Genomic DNA, 18,424 nt, shown 5'->3' with positions numbered 1-18,424 from the left:
TACCTGGAAAATTATATTGCAATAAATAACACTTTTAAAAATATTAACACTGAAATTGTTGGTGATTCATTTGGCTCATCCTAATCACTCCTTCTGAGTTCATTGACTGAAACTTGGTGGAGGAAAGATTATGAATTCTTGCCAAAGAGTGGCAAATAAAGGTGAGGTATTATGTGGTGGGATTGTGGGTAGCTGCAGTGGCAACATGAAGACACTAGACAGGTAGAATAGATGTTGGTACCTAGAACAAAAAACCAAGTGAAAGAATTTTGAAAAAAAATTTACAATTGGGTTCTCACTCAGTCTTATTTACAGCTCTTATCCCTTGACAAGATCAGAAGCATGTCTAAGGTGCAATGTCCAAAACAAAGACAATGGATATTGTAGAAGAAGCATAACTCTAAACTAAAATTGTTGTCAGAAAGCAAAACATCATCATCAGGTGTCTACTGTGTGGAATGGACATGCTCTCATGAAAGTAATGTGATAAGTTATATCTTATCTGAATTAAGTGATCAGTCCATCTCAATCATAAGCCTTTAAACCAAGTAGGAAAGTATTTGAAAAACATCTTGAGAAAGTCAAATGATATCAAATAGGAAATCTGACTTTGGAGTTTCATTACCTCCTATAACATTAAGTCCCAAGAATTAGAGAAATTGGAGCAAGTATGGCTTTCTAGTATACCATAAAGGTATATAGAGAGGCCTCACAAAGGGAAGGAAGGAAAAGACAAAAGTAGGAAAAGAAAGGTCTTAGTAGTCTCATTATCTATTACTCTATGGTACTTCAAAAAAGGCAGAGGATGTAAGATTTTCTATCCTCCGTTGATATTCTAATAAAATCAGTAGATCATGAAAACAGCTGGATTGGAAGCCAAAGACAAACTCAATATAGATTCATCATGCTTAAATGGAATTTATTGAATACTACATGAATGGGAGAAAAGGACTTCCATTCATCAAGACTTATAAATAACTCATCCATCTTGTCATATGTGTTCTCCAAGCTTGAGTTCACTTTTTCCTCGTCTCTGTATATTCTTGAGAAAGTGTGGCTCAGGCTTCGGGGTGGTGGAAAAAATGTTTTGTTCCAGCCATTATTACTTCACCATATTAGTAATTCCCCCCTTTTTTTTCTGAGGCAATTGGGGTTAAGTGACTTGCCCAGGATCATACAGCCAGGAAGTGTTAAGTATCTGAGTTCAGATTTGAACTCAGGTCCTCCTGACTTCAGGGCTGGTGCTCTATCTACTGCACCACCTAACTGCCCCATAATTATCCCTTTAAAAAGCTGTTTGACTTTTTAAAACGTTTAAAAATCTAGCTGACTCAATTGATTCTCAATTAATAATCTTTGGGGAAAGCATACCAGTCAGGCTTTGAGTCAATGGCATTAGAGATTTATTTCCTCCTCCCAACTCTTCAGGGATACTCCCTAGAACTTAGAAGTCCTGTGAACCTGACTCATCACTGGGAGTGAGTATTGGGATGAAATGAGTGAGTATTGGGATGAAATCTTCAGACCTTACCTCTGCTACCCTATGTAATTATCCAAAGGGCAAAGACAGCATATGGTTCACTTATTTTGATGCTTTGACCTCTGTATATGGAGATGAGGGAAGTAATGAGACATTTATTACTATTTGGTGAGATAGTAGGTAAGAATGCTGGACCTGGAGTCAGGAAGGCCTGAATTTAAATCTATCCTCAGACATTTACCAATTGTATGACCCTAGGCAAGTCACAATCTTTCATTCCTCTTCTATAAAATAGAGGTCATAAAAGCACCAACCTTGATTGGATCAAATTGATAAAGTTTGTAAAACACTTGGCATGGTATCTGGCACATATTATAAAGCTATGTATTAGCATGATTATTACCTGAGTAATTGGGAGAGGATGAAGCTCAGTAGAATTTTCCTTAATGGTGATAGGCCCTGGTGCCTTCCAAATGTTTTCTTCCACAATAATATTCACAGGTACGGTATCACTGAAAGAATTTTCTGACTGACCTCCCATATCCATTACAGAAATCACCAAGTCATAATGTGCATTCTTAAATGGATCTAATTCCTTTGATCCTGGAAAGGGGAGAAAGGGAGAAACAACAAAAAGGTGTCACTGTTACCACTTTTCTGATTTCATGTGAGCTGGGCAGGTGGAAGGAGGTAAAATTATATACAATTCATGTCTCAATATTTTTAGGCATAGGAAAAAAACAACTTGCATCCTTTTCATACCTTCTAGGGTAAGGGAGATTCCACCTGTTTGGTTATTTATCTGAAAATACATCACATTGTTTATCTTGGGAAGCTGGACAGCAATTCGATAAAAAAGTTGGGCATGAGGAGTAGTAGGATCATCCTGGTCTGTAGCGTTGACATACATGAAGGGTTTTCCTAGTTAGTAAAAACATAAAAAAATATGTAAAGTCATCAGCCTCAGTTTGAGGAACCAATTCAATCATTAATTTGACAAGCATTTCCTAAATGACTGCAATGAAGGAAGCATAAAGCTAGTACAAGATTTTCTAGAAATACAATATTGCTGGTGTTTTCTTTTGTTTTTTAATACTATCCAGAAGAGGCACATGGGGGGGGGGTGTCGGAGAAAGCAGTGAATTAGAAGAGTGCAATTTTCTTGAGCAATTCATAATGCTAAGGACTTTGATCCAAGTCTATTTATCTCCACTGCTTATAATCCTCAGTTTCCTTTAAAATTCAGCTCCAGGACCTTATTCTATAGGAGACTACCCATGATTCCTCCTGTTTTGAGGCACCCTCCATCTCTGAAATTAGTTTGCATTTATCTTGTATGTATTTTGCCTTTACTTATTAATGAACATGTTGCTCCTTACTCTACCTCTTACCATCTAAGAAAAGGTAAGTCTTTTGAGGTTTTAAGGGACTTATGCTTTTTTTTTTTTTTTATTATTTTTTTGTCTCCTAGTTCCAGTCACTGTGCCCGGAATCTGAATTGGATTGAAGTAAGTTTTTTTTTCCTCCTCCTCTTCTCCATCTTTGTGGCTTCTCAGACCTCTCCAATCTTCCCACCCATTTTGTTTCACATTGTCCCTATCTGTTACCTGGACGTGAATTCTGTCTAACAGTTCCATTGTATTGTTTTTGGAGAAAGATGGGACGATTGTCATTAATATCCTTAATTTCAATTGTGATAGGAACTGGGCCTTGTATTCGTCTCCCTCCAGCATCCAAGATTTCTACCTGATATAGAAAGTAAATGTTTAAAATAGCATGAACAATAATGATAATGATAGCATTTGTTTAGTACTTCAAGGCTTGCAGGAAGTTTTACATGTCTCATTTGAGCTTTTCAATGACTATGGAAGGTAGACAAGAGAGATCTTTAAATTGGGATAATTTGCCTAGAGAGCAAGGGAAAGAAATTAGCCAAATCTGAGGATTCTACAAAAATAACTACAACTTCTATGGAATAGAGATCTCATTATTCAATAGGGAATTGATTACTACTGCTATAGGCTGACTGTGACAGAATATGCACAATAAAAATAAATAATGGCATTTAACTATTCTTATAAGCCAGGATCATTGCAACAGTAGTACTTGGAATTTGGCATTATGGGAGCATTCTCTAAAAGCAGATAGAGGAATTAGGAGTGACAGCAGGAATAATGGAAGTGGGAGTAGTCCCAGAAGCAGTAGCAGCAGCAATAGTAGTAGTAGTAACAGTAGCAGCAGCAAAAGTTAACACTGTTAGTAGTAATAGCAATGATTGTAACAATACTAGTAGCAACAGCAACATGGACTTTAAATCATAAGAACAATTTAAATCACAGGTAGACAATTTGAACACTGCACTCTTCTCTGTGGAAGATATCCAACATCTCCTCATTAAAAGTTATATAGAAGGAAATAAACAAGAAATATCCAGAATAAGAAGACACGAATAGGTAGTGATCTGTGTTAGTGGAAGGACTATACCTAATGATGAGATCACAGATACACAGAAGCATCAAAAAATAGGGTGCTTGATATGGATTGTTTCATTTGAGATTCATAGCGACTCTAAGAAGTAGGTCACATCTGGATCGTCATTCTCTATTCTGTACCTGAAGGCATTGAGATGCAGGGAAAGCCTGACATAGTTAAGTGTAAGAAATGGGATTGATATACAGAGTTTCTCTTTCTCATGTTCTTTACAAAATACCAGCAATAAGTTGTTAGGCAAGCCCATAGAAGAAAATGGGGAGGGGGCTACAAGAAAGAGGGAAGGAGGGAGAGGGAGGGAAGGAAGGAAGGAAGGAAGAAAGGAAGAAAGGAAGGAAGGAAGGAAGGAAGGAAGGAAGGAAGGAAGGAAGGAAGGAAGGAAGGAAGGAAGGAAGGAAGGAAGGGCTCTTCTTATTCCAACATTGGCTTTCCTTGGGCATATCCAAGAGCTATATCCAAACAAGTATTGTATTGTATCAAAGTGGGTATGAGAAATGATTGGTTTATGAGAAGAGTGGATAAGAGATGATTTTTCAGAATAACTAAAATGACTGCCTTGAATAAGGATTCCTGAGTAAAGAACTTTGTCATAAGACTAGGAGTCCCTCAAGGAGAAAGTATGAGAGAGAGGTTACTTCTGTTTTTCCACAGTAGGGCACACACAAAAATAGATAAGTTTAAAATGAGAACAGCCTTAACAAACTATTAAACCAGAGAAAGAAGAGCTGGTGTTCAGCAGGAAAGAAGTCTTTACCAATTACTGAATTGCTATGATGCTTCAAGTGATAAGGAATAATGATGATCCAAGCCATAGTTTCTACTCACCTGGAGTTTATGGACAGCTTTCTTTTCTCTATCCAGGATTCCAGAATAATATAATATTCCATCTGGATGGATATGAAAAGTGTCATCTGTCTCACCACTTAATTGAAATTTCGCATTGGTAGCATCAGACTTAAACTGAAGGAAAGAAAAACAAAATTAGTAGACATAGCAGAATAATATGTTGATTTTGTGGGAAGTTCAAAGAATCCCATAGGCTGCACATATAAAATGTAAAAGAATATAAGCTGTTTGTGGCTAAACACTCCATTATTTTTGTCTTTCTATACCCAATATGTATCACCATACAAATTCTTTAGACTAGATAGAAGAATGACCAAAGACACAAAGATGGGAATCAATCACTCAGTTAAAAAAGAATTTCTTAGGTATCTTATATGTACCAGATAAAAAAAGATGGAATAACTCCTGATTTTTTGATAAAATGAAAGTAGAAAGACTAATAATGATCTTGGAGTCATAGATATAGAGCTGAAAGTTGACCCCAGAGGTTTCATTCAGTTGATAGACACTGAGGACATTGAGGTTCATAGAGGTCAACCAGTCAACTCTGAATCAATAAGCATTCATTAAGTGATTACTGTATACTAGGCACTTTACTGGAGTGATCCCTGTTCTCAAGGAGCTCCCATCCTAATGAGAAAAGACTCCAAATTTGGAACCAGGAGGTTTACTTTTTATAATATTCCCTAACAAAAGACAATAAGAGAGATCTATAACAATATTTTTAAGAACTTGGATATATTACTCTAGAAAAAAAGAATAGTTAAGGGGGGGGCATCATCATTGCATTCAAATATTTCATAGAATGTTAGAATTAAAAGAAAGATTAGAAGTTATCCAGATCAAGCCTTCACTTCAGATATGAGGAAATTGAGGTCCAAAGAAATTGTTTGCTTTATGAAGTTTCTACACTTAAATTAATGGAAGAGGCAGGACTCAAACTTAAGAATTCCAAGCCCAGTATTCTTTTCATTATACTACACTGTAGGACTTTGATGGGGAAAGGTCTTAGGAGACTGGTCCATATCTATGATTTTATTGACTTGGGAACCCAGGTAAGGAAACTCCTTTTACTGCTACAAACTGGCAATTCTTATTCCTATATTTCCAGACTAATCACACATTACTCTTCCTTATGAACTCTACAGTGAACTCTACCCCCATATATATTAATTTGGATTTACATATATATATATATACATATATATATATATATTTAGAGAGAGAGAGAGAGAGAGAGAGAGCTATAGTTATAGTTTAATCCAACTTGCCCACTTCCTATTTTCCATGCACAAAATTCCATCTTCCATCTCCCATCTCCATACCTGTGTATATACTGTGTCACTGGCTATCATCCTCCCCCCACTCCCCATCCCTTTCCAGTGGAATGTAATTTCCTTCCAAGCAAGGACTATGTCTAAACACTCATGCCTAAAACAGTACCTACCACTTATCAAGTACTTACATAATTGTTCAATTAAATTTAGTTGAGAACTAGAGCATATGAAGAGATTGAGCTCTGAGGAAATTAAATGTCTTATCCAAGTTTATACTCATACTCATTGTTAGAGCTCTCCTCAATCTTAGCTTAGGACTCTTTTTAATACCCTGTACAGATTCTACTCACAATGTTTTCCCCTTTCCCTTTCATCCCAAGTCAAACAACATTAAATCTACATGTTAAAGCAGAAGTCCTTGATTTGAGTTCCAGAGATATCCCAAGCAGTTAGGTGACATAAGGGATAGAGCACTAGAGTTGGAGTCAGTGGCACTTAAATTCAAATCTGCTCTCAGATACAATTTAGTTGAGTTACCTTAGACAAGTCACTTAATGTCTGCCTTAGTTTACTCACCTGTAAAATGGGCATCATGGTAGCACCTACTTCCCAGGATTGTTGTGAGATTAAAATGAGATAACATTTATAAAGAATTTATGAGTCTTAAAGTGCTACATAAATGCTAGCTATTTTTATTCAGAAAGACCACAAACTTGAATGGGAAACAAATTATTTACTAATCTTTAACCAATATTTAGAATTTTTTAATTGTGCACATGAGCAAGAAGCATTATTTTGAAAAAGAGTTCATGGGTATCACCAGACTGCCAAAGGGATCTACAACACAAAAGATGTTAAAAGCTTCATGACCTATGGGTATCATTTTGAATTTCATTCACCAGTTTGCTGAAATTCAGACATTACTAAGACAAAGATTCCCAGTGGTTCTATCCAAAATTAAAGTCACACACATGTACACACACACACACACACACACACACACACACACACACACTCATTTACTTATGTACAAGCTCACCCACTACTGCCTCTCTAGCCACCCACATTAATTTCTCCATTTCCTATATGCCTTCCAGTGTCATTGTTTCTGTTGACGTCTTAACAAAATCATAGGGAAGAATTTGGAGCTAAGCTTTGAGGTAGAAATGAGTTAAAGAATTGTCTCTGGTACAAAACAAAAAACAAAAAAACCTGACTGACTTTCAAGCAATTTGAATCTTAATATACCATATTGCCTCCTCACGAGAACACATAACAAACTGAACACTAGATTATCTAGATACACCAAATGGTCTCCTTTTCCAAAAGGAGTCCAAGTTTCATTCTGGGTGATAGGGATTCTGTTTCCCACTCTGAGGAATATTTAAAGCATAGGAATTTTATGTCAATGATAGTTTCCCTCTATTCAATTTGTCCTCTAAAAATTTATTTTGTAAGGATTTCTCAGTTTACCATTTTAATTCAGATATGGCTGTTCTCTTAGAGAAAGGAAATCAAGATCCACTATGTAACAGAACTCACTAAAAGGAGACTGTATTGTTCTCAAAAATAGTAATTACCTGAAATATAATTTGGTTGTTTTTTTCTTCTCCTTCAAATATAGAAAATGTCATAGGTTTCAAAGGTCCACTGAATCCCCCATCTTGACCATATCCAGATACCTGTGAAGAAAGAAAAGGAACAGAAATTATCCTGGCCATCTTTCCTAAAAATTTACCCTTTTTTCCCACCTGGCTTTTGAAATGATTCTCATGACTAAAACTCTAAACAGAGTTGATCTGCCAGACTAAAATCATGGATTGATTATCAATGCAAAGTTCATCTCTGTCACAAATTTTTTCCATGTTACTATGCCCAAGAAGCTATAAAATTGTTCATATCTAGCAGTGTTTCTACTGGGTTTGTATCCCAAAAAAAATCATAAAAGAGGGGAAAGGACCCAAATGTGCATAAATGTTTAAAGCAGCTCTTTTTTGTAATGTCAAGGAATTGGAAATGGGATGGATGTCCATCATTTGGGGAATGGCTGAATAAATTATGGTATATGAATATAATGGAATGTAGTGTTCTGTAAGAAATGATGAACAGGCTGATTTTAGAAAAGCCTGGAAAGATTTACATGAACTCATAGTGAAGTGAGCAGAACTAGGAGAACATTGTGCACAATAACAAGATTGTGTGGTGAACAATTATGAGAGACTTAACTCTTCTCAACAAGGTGGTAATCCAAGATAATTCTGAAAGACTTGGGATGGAAAATGCCATCTGCATCCAGAGATAGAACTATGCAAAGTAAATGCAGATTGTAATATGCTATTTTCACCTCTTTTTGTTGTTTGTTTTTTATTTCTTGTTTTTTTCTTATGATCTGACTTTTCTTCTATAACATGACAAATATGAAATTATGTTTAAAATGATTGCACATGTATAGCCTATATCAAATTGCTTGCTGTCTTGAAGAGGAGTGAGGGAAGGGAAGAAAGGAGAAAAAATTTGGAACAAAAATCTTACAAAAAAGAATGTTGAATACTTTAAAAAAATAAAGGTTTCTATTAAAGACATTAAAATTTTTATGTCTTTTTATATTGTTTACATAGTATCCTTGTGATCTGAATATTTCTTACAAAAAACAAATAAACATAATTAAGTGATTAGCCTGATATGATCACAACATTTACACTCAAAAGAGTCATGTAAAATATGAGAAACTTTGTATTTCCTTACAGAAGAGGGTTGAGCTACACATTCCTATGAAAATATATGTTAGAGTAAAGCAGGTATTTCATTTTAAAATAACCAAAGAAAAAACTTCCCTAAATAAGTTTACTTTGCTTTGTCTTCATTGGAAAGGTTATGGAATTATAATTGTAGAGCTGGGAAAAAATCTGAAAGACAGGGACTGTCCTTTGCCTCTTTTTGTATCCCCAACACTTAGCATAGTGCTTAGCATATAGTAAGAAATTATCATGTGTTTATTGATTGCTTAGAGGGAATCTGGTCCAGCCCCCTCATTTTACAGATTAAAAAAATGCCTTCCATGCTCACTTCTACCACTCTAAGGAGAGAATAATAAAATCATACTCATTATTATCATCACCATCATCACCATCACTACCACCATCATTTTCATCATTTCATTTATCTTTATCTGTTTTGGGAAAGTAATCAATGAGGAACATTCTTTATATAGATCTAGGGATAAGGAAAGTGGTAGGCACTTCTTTTAGTCTATCATTTGCCACACTGGTGTCCTACCTTAATAATTTGAAAAAGAACAACATTGACCAATGTGGTAAACAATCATAACCAGAATAAGTCTACTAGCACTTATGTAACAATTCAATATTTGTAAAGTGCCTTACAAATATTATTTCACTTATTTCTTAAAACAACCACTATTATTCTTCCCATTCTATAGGTGACAAACTGAAACAGAGGTTAAATTATTTGCTAAGGGTCATATAGCTGTAAGTATCTGAGGAAGGATTTGAACTCAGGTCTTTCTAATTTGAGGTCCATATAATTGTTGTACCACCTAATATAGAAGGTTGAGGGTAACACTTGCCTAGAATGTCATGGTAAAGAGTTGAGGTGGACCAGAGGTCCAGAATAAGGTATACATTTTTGGACATGGCAAATGTGTTGATTTCTTTTGCTTAACTATATATATATTGTATATATTTCTTATAGTTGTAGTTCTTTTGTTGGAGGAAGGGCAGAGGTGGATTTGGTGTTATACAAAGAAAAGGGTATTAATACAATTTACTTTTGTTGAAGAATTCTGAATATGGTAATATTTGGGATGAAGTCAAGGATGGGAAAGAACAGAAACAGGAAGAAGGTCACTATAACCAGAACATCAATATCTGCCAAGTGCTTTTCTGAAAAAGAGCAAACAGTTATAAACCTATAAAAAGGATAGAATCGAGGTCATGTGCAACAGAGAGATTTTCCCCGAGTCAAGAATATACACATCTATACATATGAAAACCATTAAATAGTTGCTAAAAAATATATATATATACATATATATACACGTGTGTGTAGACATACATATGTGTGTAAACATATATATATATGTATATATACACACACATATTGTGTATATAGTGTCAGACTTTTCAAATAACACGAGAGTAAAGAAAGAAAAGCCTAACAAATATATCTTTAGGCTTGTCTAGTCTTGGCTAGTCTGTTGTCAATTGTTAAATAAAAGATAAGGGCAAATAAATCTTCACTGAGAAAATCTATATTTGTTGGAAATCTGAGCAATGCATTACTCTTGCTCTTCCAAATGTGTTTTGAAAGGCCAGCTTCATTATCCAGTTTGCCAATAAATTTTTTTTAACACAAAAATATTATTTTTACTCATTTGTTAACAATGGCAATCTGACTCACATTGGTTTGAAGAATTCAATTTTGCAATTCAAATAATGTATAGAAAGGAAGGCTGTTAACAAAGGATTAAAAAAACCATCATTCTTTGAGATTTGAGCTCTAGTTCAGTTCTGACACATAACTAGTTATGGAATATTGAGTGTACTTAATTTCTCCTACTTTCATTCGTAAAATGATAATAACAAAACTGTTACTATTTCTATGTGCCAAGTACTCTGCCAACAAATAAAAATATTTCTACTTACATTCTGATGGAGAAAAACTACATATAAAGAGGAATAGAAGGAAAGGATGTATGAGAGGACTCATAAGATGAAATTCCTTGTGAAGAGCCCAGTGGTTCAGTAACCTGCTGGCTCAGTTTAATAGCAGCCACTGGACAGAACCAAAGTGAATCACCCAACTAGAATCTAATGGGGGAAGTTCAATAGCTGTGTCCTGCCCTTTCCAGCTTGACAATAGCCTAGCCTAGTGCGAACACAGTTTAAGAATTCAACAATCTATCCAGCTCAGATTGCACACTCTATGAAAAGCCAGCCTGATCAAGAGTGACTCAATCATAATTATTGTTCTCTAAGAAATAATGATGAGGCTAATTTCAAAAAAAGTCTGGAAAGACTTACATGAACTGAGGCTGAGTGAAATGAATAAAACCAGTAAAACATTGTATACACTAACAGCAAGACTGTGTAATGATCAACTATGAGTGACTTAGCTCTTCTCAGAAATGTGATGATCCAGGACAATTCCAATAGAATTGGGAGAGAAAATGTCCTCCATATCCAGAGATAACTATGGAGACTGAATGCAGATTTCAAGATACTATTTTCATCTCTTTTTTATTTGCTTTTTTTTGCATGGTTTTTCCCTTTTTTATTTTTCTTTCATAACATGATTAATACGGTAATATATTTTAAATGATTATACATGTATAACTATATCAGATTGCTTGCTGTCCTGAGAAGGAAGAAAGGAAAAAAAATGTGGAACTCAAAATCTTACAAAAATGAATATTGAAAATTACCCTTACATGTAATTGCAAAAATAAAATACTATTGAAATTTTAAAAAAGAAAAAAAAGTGATGTCTATCATTGATGTCTCACCCTATAGTGAACTTCATGAGAACTCTGCAGAGACAGAATATCAAAGATATGCCTTTCTATAGTTGTGATTTGCCTTGGCTATGTGTATCCCTTATATGTGAATCTCACTACCATTGTACTTTAATTTCATGTCTATTCTCCCACCCTATTTCAGATTCTATGTTTCTTTGTATGAAAGTATGCCCCAGGTTATTGTTGTTTTTTAGGGATGTGGAAAGGAGATAACTACCATTGGATTTTAGGTAAAGTCTTTTTTCAGTAAGCTAATGGAAATTATTGGCTGATTGTTAATATGAAGAACACTGGTTGGGGCTTGTGAGTTATTATGGTAAGAGGATACCTATATATAGGATTACCCCTAGAACATCAGATAGTAGTTGTCCCTCTAGGTAGCCAATCTGCCAACCAAGTAAAAGATGGGAGAGTGAGCCCAGAGGGAAGTTTTGCAAGAAAAATCTAGGAAGATCTCTATGAATACATGCTAAATGAAGTAAGCATAATCTGGAGAACAATTTATACAATGACCACAGTAATTTAAAGGAAAATAAATTTGTAAGATTTCAGAACTCAGACCAAGATAGGGGCTAATTATTGCTTCAGAAGGCTAATGCTAAAGCTTGATATCCACCTTTTGATAAAGAAGTGATGGATGCAGGACAGCATTTTTTGACATAGCTACTGTGTGGACATTTTCTTATTGGTTACAAGAAAAGGGAAGGGGAGTTAGTAGATAATAATAGTGATGCAAAAAATACAAAAAGAAAGGACCATCAATGAAAATTTTAAAATAGAAAAGAAGGAAATAGAAAACCAATGCAATTTTATTATTATTTTGGTAAATTTAAATTTCATCTTATTTGATTAAGAAGCATAATTCTAGCCTATGGAGATTTTTTAAACTGTCATTCAGCATATTAGCTATCCCTCCAAATTTTCTGCCATCTACAAATTTTAAAAGTATGCCATTGATACATTGATCCATGTCATTGGTAAAAATAGGAAATGGAATATAATGTTACTGAAATACTGCACTAGAAACTTTCCTTTAGATTGCCATTAATACTTTGATCTTTTTTTTCCCTTTTGGTTTCTTGTTTTTGTCTTATTTTAGATACAATCATTTGACCATTTCCATCTAAGCTATTCAATAATTTAGACCAAAGGTGTCAAACAGATACTCCAGAATGCAGCAGAATTAGATTAAAATGTAATTGGGAAATATTTAATAAAATAAGCAAAAATAAATAATGAATACAATAAAATAGATAATGTTAATTTGTGGGTTTCTAAGTTAAAATGTGGCCTACAAGGGTCCTTAAGTGTGATTTAGTGCCCTACTTTCTATCTGACTTTGCCACCACTGATTTAGACCATTGCTCCATCTTGTCCACAAGATTATCATGAAATACTTTGTCAGATGCCAATAAAATCTAGCTAAATTATATCTATGTCTTTCCACTGAATTATCAGTCTAGTAATCCTGGAAATGAGGTTTACTTAGCATGACCTATCTTGAAATGAATGATGAAATTTGAATTCAATATGCCCCAATCAGGTTTATTCTCTTTCCACAAAACCTTTCTTTTTCTGATGTTAAAATCCTATTCTTTTAATATTATCATTTTTTTTCTGAGCTTAATAGTCTTAATACTAGAAAATGTTCTTTAATATTCACAAGGGGTCATATATTCAAAAACCTTATTGTTATTACAAGGTATATTTCTATAGTAAAGTGAGGAAAGTACTGGATTTTTGGTCAGTGGACCTTGATTTGAATACTGACTCTACCATGTTAACCTGCACTAACACAGGTAAATCATTTAATTTCTCTGGTCTTCATTTGCCTCATCTTTGAAATGACAGTAGACTAGAGGTTCTCTAAAGTCCCTTCTACATCTAAGCTTGTGGTCCTATGATCTATGATGCTTTCCTCCTGAAATGAATTCCTGCATTCTCTGACAAAAGTCCCCTTAATCAGGAAGCACTTTGTTATCTCTTCATCTTTAGAGACACCTAGAGAAGGACGAGGAGCTATAGAATCAGGGAAACTAAGGCTTGTGGCAAAATGGGACAGAACACCTCCGTTTCTAAGGATTCTTCCTTAGGAAGTCTTAAAAAACAAAGACAAATTCAGCTTGAAAGATCTCAAAACTAAAAAGTTTAAATTAAAATAGCATTGCAGGATGCTTAAACTTGCTAGAAGGAAATCAAACTCCCTCCTTCCTGCTCCTCTAGGAACATGGGCACCCCTATCCAGTCCCTATCATGAGGCTTCTGAATCCCTTCCAGAACAAGACCTTATGTCTGGCAATATCTCTTTAACTCTATCTCCCTCACCTGAACCAGATCCTGACATTTCCCAGCCCCCACTCCTCAATCCTTCTGATACAAGGAGTAGAACCCCCTTTTATCCTCCTCAGGATACTAATTTTAACATCTTCCCCCTGGGAGAAGCAGCAGACTCTCAGGGAAAGACACTCAGAGCAGAGGTGCTTCTTTCGATGTCAAATCTTTCCCAGACTAAGGAAAAACCTGGTCATTACTCTGAGGACCCCACCCAGCTTTTTGAGGGATCCAAGGCCAATGCCCTTCTTGATCTTTCTTGGAGAAATGTTAATATTAAACAATCTGCCCCAAATAAGTGGAGAAAGCTACAGAAGCCAGTTTTAGGCCTTCATATTGGGCCCTTAAATTAGCTGCTAGAAAGAGTTGGAGTCTTTAATGATGGGGATCAAACTGCAGCAGAGAAGAGAGATCACAGAATTAAAACAAGATTTGGAGAAAAGTCCCTACTTTTGCCTGCTGACATTTCCAGGAACCACAGAGCTTTGTGCTTTAGGTGTCATGGAAACTGTCTGAGGAAAGTCCCCAGTCCTTTTTCTGAGGGGCACTGGAGGAGAGACTGCCATAGGGGAAAAGCTGCCCCCCAATGCACTGCTGTCCGGCATGAGTTTGGGGCTTGATCAAGCTCCCCCTCCACCATGACATCAGAACCCTGGCTATCCCCGGATGTGGCCAGTAAGACAATTAAATTTCTCTTTCCTATGAGGACTTCTTCATTCTCACTCTGGCACTCTGGTCTCACATATCCCTCCCTCCATACGGTGGGGATTGCAGGGGAACTTAAGAACTGTCTTGAGACCTTTCCTCTGCTTCCCCAATCTGGTGACCTGTCATTTAAATGTTCATTTCTTATTATTCCCTCCTATCTTGATTCCTTATTGGGTTGTCATTTAATGGTGAAATAATTGGGGACCCAATTCTCTCTTCTCAGACCTCCATATGACCTTTTTGTGCTGTCCCCAAAGCTCTCCCATATTTCCTCTAAAATCTGGGAGAAAATAGATTTCTCTGCTCCAGTTTTAGCCAGGATTGAGATATTTCTTAAGCACAAACTTTTGGAGCCACTTAACTGCATTCTTTTCTTGATTTACAGTTCCAAAAGGCAGGGCCATGCCTTGGGTGATCCCAGACCTGTCCCCTATTTCTCAAAGAAAATGATTTCAGTTTTCTTAGAATGACCCTCTTGCCTTAAAGCAGTGGCTGCCATGGCCCTTTTAATTGAAGAAAGATCAAAACTAACCTTGGGACAGCCATTAGAGGTTTTAACCCTCTCACAGGGTTCAGAGCATTTTAGAAGCCAAAGGCCACCTGTGACTCGAAAGTGGAAGGCTTGTTAGATATCAGGCTCTCCTGCTAGATACCCCTGACCTGACTGTCTAAGATACCCTTAGCCCTTCCATCCTGCTCCCTGAAAGCACTCAGTCAGGAGACGTTATTCATAGAGGCTGTTGTTTCTTAAATGAAGGGGAATTCACTCCAGGTGAAGGGAAGAAGGCTTACAGATCAGTTGCCCGTGTTTCTGATTATTTGCCCCTGACCATGGCAACTTTAATTCCCCAACTCCTGATTCCTAAAAAGGGCCTGCATGTATGCTCCTTGCAGAGGGTTCAAACAGCTTTTGGTTTTGTTGATACCTTTATTAACTGGGTAGAAGTTTTTCCATGCAAGACTGAGAAAGCTCAGGAGGTAATAAGATGCTTGCTACCCCACTTTGACCTACCTAGCTCCTTACAAAGCCACAATGGCCCCTGCCAGCAGCTCACTCCTTCTTAGCCTTTCAGCTAGGGAGCTCCATGGGCAGTGGAGGTGTTCAGGATTCTTGAGGGGGGTATCAGCATCCTTAAGGAGACCAACAGATGGAACCTGATGCATTTTTTGCAAAGGTTCCATTCCCAAACATCACCATTTTCACCCTGGATGACACCCACTTTTAATCTGCTCCTGAGATTTGTTTCCTCCACGCTCCAAGATACAAACTTCAAACTACTCCTTCATCCTGAAGATCTTCGAACACTCCACATCTCCTGGTCTGAGTCACTGCAATCTCCAGATCTCACACTTCTCCTCCTGGCTTGGACCCCCAGTGAGTGTAGGGACAACTCTATGACCCGCTTGAAGCAGTTACAGAAGATGAGAACTTCGTCCTGTTAGCCAAAATGAATTTGGGTCTGGACTGCTTGAGGGGGGAAATGATGTAAATTATGTCCCCTTAAAAACCTTTTGGGGGGCCCTGAAACTGTGACCCCTTTAATCTGTGAAAAAGGGTGATTTGAGGACTCAAGCTCTCCCCTGGGAAAAGCACATCTTTCCCAGGCAACATCATTTCCAAGTTAAGTGGTCTCATTCAATCAGAGATCTCAGCCTGATAGTCTTCTATTAATTGTCTCAAACTGCTCTCAGATGCTCAAATTCCCAGTTATCTCATTCAATTTTGAATTGAATTGCAACCCCAAGCCTCGGAGACTAATAAAAGACAACCGAACCCCGAATCTTCACAAATATCCTAAACAGGATTATGCCCATTGGTGAAGATATCTTCCTCTCAGTATAACCCACCTTTGCTTATTCCCTGCCCACTAAGAAGGCTGACTTCCTAGCAAGCTGTCTTCTTAGGGGAAATAAAATTCCTTTTGCCTCAAATCACATGCAAATTCCTCCATGAAGTATTCTCTGATCTGCAACTTTGGTATCAACTTTTCCCTTCAGATTTCACTGGTGACATATTATTTGGTATTATCCAAGAGTTTGCTGAGTCAGCTTGTATCAGTTTGAGAGAACCAATTGTTAAAATTTCAGAGGGAGCATTTACACCTCAGGAATTGACAAATGCTTCAAATCAGGTTCAAATTTATTGTTTTGTTGACTGTTTAGACTTAAGAAAGTGATGGGGAAAGTATAAATAATGCAGATTAAACTTAAAAATATATCCCATGTGCATTTGTAAAAGAGAGGTAAGTGCTAAATGTTAAACAGCATACCCTTCATTATAGTTGTCTATGGTGGTGTGTTTTTTTCCTCTAATTAGATTGCAAATGTCTTGGTAGATGGAATTTTATGTTTTAGATAAACTTTGTTTCTTCCCTATATCTAATGCAGTACTATGCAAGTAATTATTAAAGGCATCAAATAATAAACTGAGGCTCAGTTCAGTTAAGTGATTTGTCCAGGTCACATAGCAAATAGGTGGACCAGAATTCAAGAGACCTTGAATTCTATGTGATCTTAGGTTTCTCTGAGTATTTATTCATTCTTCCATCCTTTAAAGAAAGTGGTTTGACCAACGTCTAACATTCTGCATTTTCAGAAGATTGATTGTGATCAAGTCATAATCTCTTAAGACTTACAGATACTCTGCTTAGTAAACAAACTGCAGACTTTCCTTTGCTCTCAGACTATTTCTCAAAGTTGTTTTTAAAACTGAAGGGTAAATCCAGTTTTGTAAAGCTGACTTTAAATTCATATTCGACACTTCATAAACCCAGGATGTTTTGGGAAGATCTTGCTCTTATATTTTAAGAGACTAATATGGTACACATGAAAGAATGTCAGTGCTGTGATAGTTATGAGGGAAGCCACACGGCTAACTTCTGAATGCCTAATTATTGATTCTGATTACTAAATGAATGTGATTATATGAAACCTCCTGAACTTTCAATAAATAAGTCCAATAGCAACAGCACAAAACAGAGAATTTTATGTCAATTAAAGAACACTCCATCCACTGTCAGATAGTTTTTTTTTACTCTTAAAGATTGTTTTAGTGGAGAAAGTTATTTTTTTCTTTTAACTTCCCCTTCACTTTCATCTACAAAGACACTTTCTCTCCTTTTGCTAGGATAATAATAACAATAATAACAATTATACACTAATATACATATAGCCTTTGAGGAAAAAATGTTTCATTTTCAAATTTGTGGCTATCACAGTGCCTCTTAACACAGTAGGTGCTTAATGGATACATGCTGAAATAACTGTATAAATATGCATACATATATTGGATTTAACATATATTTTAACATATTTAACATGTATTGGACTACCTGCCATCTAGGGGAGGTGGTGGGGGGAAGGAAAGGAAAATTTGGAACAGAAAGTTTTGCAAGAGTCCTTGTTGAAAAATTACCCATGCATATATTTTGTAAATAAAAACCTTTAATAAAATAAAATACAATATTTTTAAAAATTGGAAAAAAGTGAATGCAAGCTGATTGCTAAATTATCAGCTGTCTTGTAGAAGATATTCTTTTTCAGAAATGAATTTGACAAGGTGATCTCTGTGATTCCTTCTTAACTCAAAGATTCTATGAGTCCATGATCTTATGAATGAGGAAACTTAAGTATGCTCTGTCAGGAAAAGGGTCATAGAACTTGGTTCTGATGCACTTGCCATTTTCAAATTGTAGTTCATAATATTTCATATTGTAGGGATATCATCAAAGCATTTTCAAACCCTTCATAATTAAT

The 18,424-nt window shown here is 36.0% G+C and overlaps 1 protein-coding gene across 1 annotated transcript in view; it reads right to left on the bottom strand.

Annotated features, from left to right (window-relative positions):
- Positions 1-18,424, bottom strand: part of CDH17 (cadherin 17) — a 69,048-nt gene that overhangs the window by 35,263 nt on the left and 15,361 nt on the right. Inside the window, exons 3-7 of the mRNA XM_074269519.1 lie at positions 7,674-7,775; positions 4,796-4,930; positions 3,088-3,226; positions 2,243-2,401; positions 1,884-2,083 (exon numbers count right to left, since the gene is read on the bottom strand). Of these exons, the coding sequence (XP_074125620.1) occupies positions 1,884-2,083; positions 2,243-2,401; positions 3,088-3,226; positions 4,796-4,930; positions 7,674-7,775 (735 nt within the window). The remainder of the gene's footprint in view (positions 1-1,883; positions 2,084-2,242; positions 2,402-3,087; positions 3,227-4,795; positions 4,931-7,673; positions 7,776-18,424) is intronic.

The sequence above is a fragment of the Sminthopsis crassicaudata genome, chromosome 1 (genome assembly GCF_048593235.1).
Source record: "Sminthopsis crassicaudata isolate SCR6 chromosome 1, ASM4859323v1, whole genome shotgun sequence".
In the NCBI taxonomy this organism is placed as follows: Eukaryota; Metazoa; Chordata; class Mammalia; order Dasyuromorphia; family Dasyuridae; genus Sminthopsis; species Sminthopsis crassicaudata.
The sequence above is the reverse complement of the archived record's forward strand: the minus strand, read 5'-3'. Positions and strand labels throughout refer to the sequence as shown.